A 9,376-nucleotide genomic window follows, 5' to 3' on the forward strand; every position below is an offset into this window, starting at 1 on the left:
GTCGTTCCTCCATGTGTCTCATTTAAAAAAAGAAATCAACTTGTTATTACATAAGTCGCCAACACTTTTGTGTGGAACTGTTCTCTCCCTGCAAGCATTTCAGCCAAGGGCTCTCCTGATAGAAGTCCAAGTGTTTTATTATTTTATATCTTTTTTTCCACGAGAAATGAATCAGCGCTAACTCCCTGGCAAATTGCACGGTGGTAAATTTAGCAACAGGCCACGAAAAGCCGTTGTGGACCGTAGACAGTTCATGAGATGAGATGAGTGCCGCGGAACCGGATTACAACGTAATACTCGCTTCCTTATCGCCGCCCTGGGGGTAAAAACTCCGAGTCTCCGGAGGTTCAAATGGTCCCCGGTATCGTTTGGTGACTACGTGCGTCCGCCACACGGTCCCATAAAGCTGCCGAGCCGCCGGTTCGCGGTGGCCGGGGTGAGACCAGCCGTCTGGAGAGCGTGTGGAAAGGAGAGAGAGTCACTGCGCACTCTCTCCAGCACTAATCTGAGCAACACTTCACTGTCCCCGTCCGGTTGTCTCCTCGGCCCCTGGCAGGACCCCCCGCGTCTTTACTGATAGAGAGGGACCAGGGAAAGAGTTACAGGGGCCACTGAGGCCGTGTGTTAAAAGCTATCCAGATGTAAGTCAAGTTTAAGTCCATTAAGACGTTAAAAACAATACTTTGGGTAGTAATTGTCCTTTGGTGGGGAGGAAATGAGCGAACACGTCGGGTTAGTCTTGGTCCAGGCTGTAACCACATGGGTTTTAGGTCAGAGTGAAATCAAACGCATCGATTCAAGCAGACTATTCTGTGGTCGGCTTATAAAAATATGCTCAGAAATACTGAGAGAGGAGGAAGAGTGCTAATGCGATCTACAGTGTCGGGATCGACCCGAAACTGCGCTGTGAATTGGTGAAGTACGCGCAGATGCAGTGCCCTCCTGTTCGGGTCCGGTCGCACTCACAGGTCCGTCTCCTCCAAGAGCCCTGCGGAATCAATAATTCAATACCGCTGGCGTCTTTTCAGTCGAAGCGAAAGATCCGATACACAAGCAGCCCTTATCCCAGACATCTCTGAGAGCAGGATTAATTAAAAGCCCAAGACTGTGTTGTATTATGACCAGACCAAACTTGTTTAAAATAGGACCAGGCAACACACGATCAAATTCTCAATGTACTGCAGGTATGATGATAAACCAGATAATAATCGATAGGTGTGAAAGCAGTGTAATTTTATGACGTGATCTTATGAAATAAATGCAAAATAATGTTCTACAATTAGCCTTGTTAAACCTGAGAGTTAAAACCTGAGAGTAACATAGCCTGTTTATATCGAATAATACAATTGTCTAAATAGGCTGGTCGGAAGTCATAACTAACTGGTGTTGTCTCAAAGCCTCTGTCCGTACAAGACATTTGTATGCTAACTATAGTTTGATCAGTTTCCACCCGTTATTTAATGAAGATGCTTATATAAGTCTAATGGATATATGCTTTTAAAGACGTGGACTTGATAAACGTAATTTAATAGGCAAGCTATTTGTTGGCAGGGTCAATGACAACGACACTCGCCATATGTTATATGCAGAGTCTTACACAAAGCAGGCTACATGCATTTTCGAGCGTCGTAGAAACGTTTCTATTTCTATCTTATTTTAAGCCAGTGTTTTATATTTTGTTCTCGTAACTGAGAGTTAATTATATCAATGCTGCATGTATTAATATAAACAATGACGTTTTTCACATTGGCTTTCAGAAGAAACTTGATGTCACTTTCTAGAGTAATTATCAAGGGCTACGCGTCATGCTAAATCGTCATATGGAGATTCACTTTATTATAAAGCAGGACGGGTTCACGTGCAGCTCCGCTCCGCTCTCCGGTTCCGGTGCAGCCGTGGGACGCGCTCCATGCTGAACACCGATTGGGCAAAAATATCGGCCAAACAACAATTCATAAATCCATTCACGAATGAATATTTAATTCAGAAACCATGCTAAATCACTCAGGATCAACACTCTTACGCGTCCACCTTTCATTTATCTAAGAAACCATAAAGAAAATAGTAACAATTATCATTAAAATGTATTTTGCATTAATTCTGTTTTTACGATTTTGGAGAGATATATATTAAGATTTGTGACTTATAAAACTTAAAACAACAAAAAAATGATTCAAATTGAACACGCTTGTCGAGAAACATTAAGTTTGATTGCTAATGTTACAGACACTGGATAAACAATCCAACTATATTTAATGACAAAAAAATAAAACATGTCTAAAATTATGAATTTATAGGACAATAACACGGATATTAATAGAAGAAATCTGTGGATTTATTATGACTCGAAAACACTGCGTTCAGGTGAGTTCACTTTTCACAGTAACGAAGAAATTATAGTTTGAAAATGCTAAAAGAAATTCAGTGACATAGGAGATCCGAACCTGCTGTGGGGGTACGTTTTTACTTTAACCGTTATAACCGTTATAAAACACTGACGTTACAGAGATCTACATGGTTTTCACACGGTGAGAACGAAAAAACAAAAAAACAAAAAACAAAACAAACAACAACAAAAAAACGAGGTGTACCCACAATGTGTTCATGAAGCACAAAAACAAAATAACCAAAATAATTTTCGTTTTCCGTTTGTATTAACATATTGTACATGTGCCCGTACCTCAACATTTACTTCGTATTATCATAAGCTCAGTAAAATCTCCTCATAATAATCTACACATTAATACTTGGACCTCAATGTAGTTAGCTGCAAAAAGTGGACACTTTGTATTGGATAAGGACCTGATATGTGATTTAGTTCACCACACACTCAGTAATAATAATAAGTAAAATGTTTGACAAGTTTTTTTTATTTAAAGGTTTTTCAGTCCTGCTCCATCTCCATTGGCCACAGAACTCGAGAAGCTCAAAGCTCACGTGCGCGCTTAAATTCCTCCGTGCGCGTTCACGTCATCCTCGAGGACAAGATAGCGCGACACCGTGCACGCGTGCTGGCTAAGAGGTGGAAGAACCTTTAAAGACGTGCGCTGTTCTTTCAGTCATTGCGCACAAATATCCACAGTTTCCTTAGGAAGAGAAACTCTGTTTCAAATATAGCGAGGCCAGCCTCTTTATTTTTTTTTAAAGATAACCCATAACGAACTCAAACAAAATTGCAGAAGTGTTCGCTTTGTCACACAAGAACCGAACGTCCCAGCTGCGTCGTCTCATAGTCGGAACAAGTTTGTGTTTCACACCGCGTCCTCTTCAAGTCCTCCATCTCAAATCCTCGTTTCTTCAGTTCATATCGCAGAGATACACGTGTAAACTATGTCTCTCTCCACTCGGAGACCCGCAAATAGGCCTGTTTTTGATGTCCCAGTCGATGTTTCTGTTTCTCATAAATAGCCTGTCCTTTATTCTGCCGTGTCCTTCATAAAAAAACATAAATAATGTCCTTGTTTTCACTTAACGCGGCGTGTAAGCCGCGCGGCTTGGCTGGGGGCGCGCGCGTCACAGCCCGAGCGCGGCCGCGTGCTTCTTGGCCTTCAGCCTGAGGTCCGCGATGCTGGAGTTCTTGTTGCTGTTCTTCGCGGCCGCGGCCGCCGCCACCACCGAGGCCGCGGACGCGGACTCCGCCGCCAGCGTCGCCAGGGGCAACCCGAACGGCGGCGCGGGGAACATCATGTAGGGCGCGTGCGCCGCCAGGTGCGAGTGCAGGTGATGGTGCGCGTGGGCCACGGCGCTGTCGAGTTGCAGCTGCGCCTGCACCTGAAAGGACAAGGGCGGCACGTTGCAGTGACTATCCTACGCATGCGCGGGTGGAGAGAGAGGGAGAAAGACGTTAAGACAGGCCACCTAGAACGGCGTCACTGCAGCTGACACATGGAACAACCTTTTATTTGCAAACATCTGCTCGTGCACGTGAACGCAATCATGCGAGTCTACGGTATCAACGAAATCACATCTACGACCCCTTCAATTTGATGTCAGTCTGCTGAACGGATGATTTCACGGTCTCCAGGTCAGAGACTCGTTTGAGGGGTTGATATAATGTGAGATGGCCCTAGAAAGAGTGTTTTCTAAATGCTTCCGCATCAGAACATAGGACTCTTCCCCATAACCGCTGGACCAGGCCTATGCCAGGACCCGTAGTGTGGGAACTGGATTTGTAAAAGAGCGCATGCGCGAAGAGACTTGCCTGCTGGAACGGCATCCTCAAAGCTCCGACGTTGACGTACGGCGCCACGCGACACGCTTCAAACTGGCTCGCCGCGCCGATCAGCACCCCTGCGAGGAGGGAGAAGATGTCTGAGCGGTTCTCCATCACTTGTGGTTTGAACTAATGCGAGCACACTCCAGCCTCAGCACGGATTATACCACAAACATCACCGTGCAAAGCCTCTTCACTGTGGACATCACTTTTAAATTTAACATAAACATTTATTGTTTAACTTGAAGCCACGTCTGATTAAAACTTCAGAATTAGTTAGAATCCATTAGTCTTGTTTCATTAAATATTAAATATGAGCTCTAAAAAAAAAACAGGCCACGATTAAGGCTGGGATACTGAATCTAAAAGAAACATCGTCTTTGGATGCGGTCCCACACTGCGAGACACGGAGCTCACACATGTTTTTTTTTTTTTTAAAGAAGAATCGCTTTTGAAATCAATGCAAGCACGTGCAGACGCACGCGCAACGCACCTTTGTGTAACTGATTTTCCTGTTTTCTGCACTTGGCCCTCCGGTTTTGAAACCAAACCTGCGGGGAGAGAAATTCATTAGCGACCCGTGATTGACAGATGCTCGTGTAATTCGTCTCAAAATGACAACAACCGCAGCAAAACTATATCCCAGAAGACCTCTGAAATATTAATGACGCTTAACCCCAGATTTTAATTATTAGGTTTTACAACGTAGAGGCAGCGATGTGAAATAGAAAACGTTCAGTAAACCACAAAAAAGGCGGATTAGAAATTTATAAATAACCGAAGAGAAGAAAAGCTTGATCGAAATGCGCATGTTAAATTGGGCCATAATAAACCGCCCTTCTCAGCACGGGTTTCATCTTTCCATTAGCGTCCCAGAAGAACTTAATCGACGTTCTGATACCAAATACCAGCATGAGATTATAGCCCTGGACATCTGAGCAAGGCTATCTGACAACAGCACTCCCATTAGTAGACGGCCAAAATTAATTACCTTTATCTGCAAGAAAATTTATGTTACTGATTCGTTTATTGCCGTGCAGTTCAGTTTAATTACTGTCATAACAAGTTGAGCACAAAGCCTCTTTGAAGATATGTGTTTTGAGTCAATCTCTTTTATTCAAAATGTTATTTTTTGTTATGAGTATCTGGGATTTTGAGATTAGGCGTCTCATTACTATGTTAATACTTTAAATCCCCCACAGAGCGGTGAACAGATTAACCCAAAGCACAGTTTATCAATTTCACTCAACTTTACCCTATACTGTTAACGGAGGGAGCCTTATCATTGAAACTGAAACATTTGATTTCGATAAACAATTAACACGATACCTTGGCTGATAACGAAATTGACAAATTGTGCTACTGTTTAACAGAATAACCAGCCGTGATGATAAAGAAAATCTGTATGTATTTCTCTTTCTTCCAGAATATCCATTTCCACGCATAATCTGTATACACACAGATATTATACTCTAAATACAACCATAATTTGTATACATACATATATCATACTCTAAATACAACCATAATCTGTATACATACAGATATTATACTCTAAATACAACCATAATTTCGTAGCTAGTATTCTATTAACTAAGAAGCACGCAGGTTTGTTTTTTATTTTTATTTTTGTAAATGTGTCAATGAGAAAGCTTTCAACCTGCAGTGTGGTCGTGCCTATGAATGCGACTAAAGACGGAAAAGCATCAGATCTTTATTTGGGTAAAAATTATACATAATTTATGTTAATCCGCAGGCCGTGGTACTTGCTGGGGACACAATGCGCTTTGGGGAGATTCCAGCTCGCACTGGGACAGGCGGCCGGGGACGAGGTGATTTCACTTTTTCCAGGGAGGTCTTTTTGGAGCCGTTTTACAATTTTATAAAGGACTTGTATATTCACAAAGCGAATAGCATAGCCTATCTCTGTCGTTTCTACCGCCCTGAAACTGAATAGATAAAAGAAGCTGAAAAATATATTGTTGGTGGGTTTTTTTTTTAGATCAGTCAGATCAAACCCGATGTGTTCGCTGTCATTACCCGGTTCGGTTCAGCGGCTCTTGTTACCCTTAACGAAGACCGCTTATTATGTTTCTGTGCAGATGGTCAGTCTCTTTCGAAAAAAAAAACATGCTACAGATGTTGCCTGTGAGGGCAACGTGCACAAAACGAGCCCAAAGTCTTTAGCTCATTATATAGATTTATCCTGTACTCTATACAGCCAAAATAATTCACGAATGGGAATTCGTCTAAAAATCCTAAATAAATCAATAATAGTCATATAAAATTTATTGCAAATAGCTTTCAGCATAAAAACACGTCTACAATGTGACTTATTTTGCATACAATATTTTAAATACATTATATTTTTTTCACAAGAAAAACAGTAATTTACATTTTATAAACCTCTCTCTCTCTCTCTCTCTCTCTCTCTCTCTCTCTCTCACACACACACACACACACACACACACACACACACGCACACAATAATAGTGCCTTTATATATGTAATATAGTGCCTTTACACTGCAGTAAAGTTTTAGCTATATCTATGTAAACTATGTTAACTGTATTTCCTAGGCCTATAGTTCTTGTTCACCAAGGCGCCAATAACTTAAATAACGTGAATAAACGTATATTTCCACCTTAGCCTAAACATAGACCAGGCCGTAGGTTACACATCCGGATTATTTTTGTGCTTTAAACACCAATTGGGAATTTCACGTCAGAAGTAAACTTGGTCCTGAGGTCGCACTACAACTCTTTTAGGAAACCATGGTAACGCATCTTACTTGCACGCGGGCTTCGGAGAGTCCCAGGCGCTGACTGAGCTCCTCGCGCATGAACGCGTCCGGGTAGTGCGTCTCGTCGAACAGCCGCTCGAGCTCGTTCAGCTGCTCCAGAGTAAAGTTAGTCCGACTTCTCCTCTGCTTGATCTTGGTCTGCGTCTCGTCCTCCGTCGTCTTACACTCGTCTTTTCGCTCTTTCATCTCCGTATTACCTTCGCGGGGAACACAAGAGACTTGATCTGAGACGGGTCGAGCGCGAGGTTCTGGAGCGGGTCAGAACTACGGCGTGCACGACCGCGTGGCCGTGCTCCGGTGTGCACGCGGATGCCATTCACGGATGTTTTGTTCTCCTAAGGGGAGCTCGTTAATTATTTAGCCTTTATACATATGCAGTCGCTCGCTGGTCTACTAAAAAACTGACATGCCTGTTATCATATGCGTGTTGCCGCCGGTATGGATGAACAGCTCGGCAAATCATTTTGGCTATAATATCAACGTCAAACAGTAACCAACGTAGCCTACCAGATTTTCACTGCACGCTCTTAGAATTACAGACAAAACAGATGTAATGTATGCATAAATAACATAAATAACTTATTCGTTGTTTATAACTAAAATGTAACCACCACAAAAAGCATATTATTACTATTATTATTACTATTATTACTACTATTATTATTACTATTATTATTGTTATTATTATTATTATTATTATTGTGGTTGTTGTTGTTATTGTTGTTACTTCTATTAATTCTGCAGGCTATTACTATAAGTAGGCCTATTACCCATTATGGTTGTTGCTATAGACCGTTTTGTCCCAGGGTCTTATTTGAGTTATTGGACTACATTCTTGTTTTTATCAATAAGGCCTTATAATCTTCCTGTTTAGCCCATTTAAACTGTCTACTTTGCTGTTTAGCTGTGTCACGATAATGACTTGTGCAATAGTCAATTTGAGACGCAAATGTTTTTTTCTGTAGCTCTCCGTCAGTTTTAATTGCTGTAAAGGTTTTACTGACGTTTCATTATTACGTTACGTGTTACGCACGAACCTAACACGTTCTGTTTGCAGTATCAGCAGGTTCACATTTCATATATATTGTATATATATATTCTCCTTCACGAATAAACTTTTTGTTTATTTAACAATTTTGCAATGCTCCATAAATCTATTTTCAGTTTTCTAAAATAATTGCATGTATGATTAAAGTATTTTACATGACTTAATAATTAGTAAGCGTTTGCTACAAAAATAGGCTATATAACTTTAGTCTTTTATAAATCCATGCTATATAAGAACACAGTGGCCAGAAGCATGAACACAGGATTACAGATTTTAGACACAACAAACAACAAGTCCGATCGGTCAATGTTTTTCGACAGTAAGAACAAGAAGACACATACAGGAGAAAAGCACCATTTACCGTCTGTAAGTTTGGGACTGCCGGCGTCCCTCGTCCTCTCCGGCCCGACCATGTCCGGTTCCCTGCCCGGCGATCGCGCGGCTCCTCGCGCAATCGCGTTCACGTCCTCGCGATTCGGTTCGGTCGGGAGAGTTTCCCTGCCTCGCGCCGAGCCGGTCTCCAACACTTCCCGATACGTGATCACTTCCTTCTTTTCCTTCACTTTCTGATCAAAAGATTTCGACACAAAAGCGGTGAGTTCTTCCATCACTGCTCCCGAGAAGAAAAAAAGCAGTCTTCCTTCACTCTCTCGAGCTCAGTTCCTCAACAGCCTACGATAAGACATCAATAGTGCTCCTGCTTCTCCACCTAAGCGCGAGGGGATGCAGTTGCCAACTCTGGAGCCCGCGCGCTGCTAAAAGATCTTAGCCAATTCCTCTTGTTGCAGACTACAGACCTGCTGCTGATCCTCTATTGAAGTCACACTATTTATACTTTGCAACGCCTGCCCCTTGATCCGTGCAAATTACCTCTCCTCAGGAAGCCGGGATGAGCCCCTACCCTTAGTCGTGCACGGACAGGCTGGGGTGTGTGTGTGTGTGTGGGGGGGGGGGGGGGGGAACCTTATCAACCCCTCAGATTCAGATCATCCTCACGAGGATGCTATTGGCCATTAATCCAAGATTGACAAGATGAACAAATTAATGTAATTAAGCGTGGATCCGTTGCAATTGTCATGAGTTACTTTTTTTTTTTTTTTAACACCAGGGATGTGGGCACGAGCTCTGCAGGGGTGTGGCCAAAACTGAAAATGACAGGCTCGCGACGTGAAGATGAGAACACATGGACAAGGAGCTTCCTCAGCAACTCTTTGATCTTGGGAGGGGAAAGCGCGAGCGCGCGACAGAGACGCGGGAAAAGGTAAAGAGACCTGGATGGATTTAGCGCGCGCTGCGGCTTAATGGAAGTGAC

At 42.6% G+C, this 9,376-nt stretch overlaps 1 protein-coding gene across 1 annotated transcript; it reads right to left on the reverse strand.

Annotated features, from left to right (window-relative positions):
* Positions 1 to 2,850: 2,850 nt before the first annotated feature.
* shox2 (shox homeobox 2) lies at positions 2,851 to 8,718 on the reverse strand. Its single transcript, XM_076981568.1, has 5 exons — positions 8,426 to 8,718; positions 7,005 to 7,213; positions 4,707 to 4,764; positions 4,202 to 4,290; positions 2,851 to 3,807 (listed from the first exon to the last, which is right to left on the reverse strand). Exons 1-5 carry the CDS (start codon positions 8,670 to 8,672, stop codon positions 3,514 to 3,516), a joined length of 897 nt encoding a protein of 298 aa, XP_076837683.1. The 5' UTR covers positions 8,673 to 8,718; the 3' UTR covers positions 2,851 to 3,513.
* Positions 8,719 to 9,376: the final 658 nt, after the last annotated feature.

This window comes from Brachyhypopomus gauderio, chromosome 19 (genome assembly GCF_052324685.1).
Source record: "Brachyhypopomus gauderio isolate BG-103 chromosome 19, BGAUD_0.2, whole genome shotgun sequence".
NCBI lineage: Eukaryota > Metazoa > Chordata > Actinopteri > Gymnotiformes > Hypopomidae > Brachyhypopomus > Brachyhypopomus gauderio.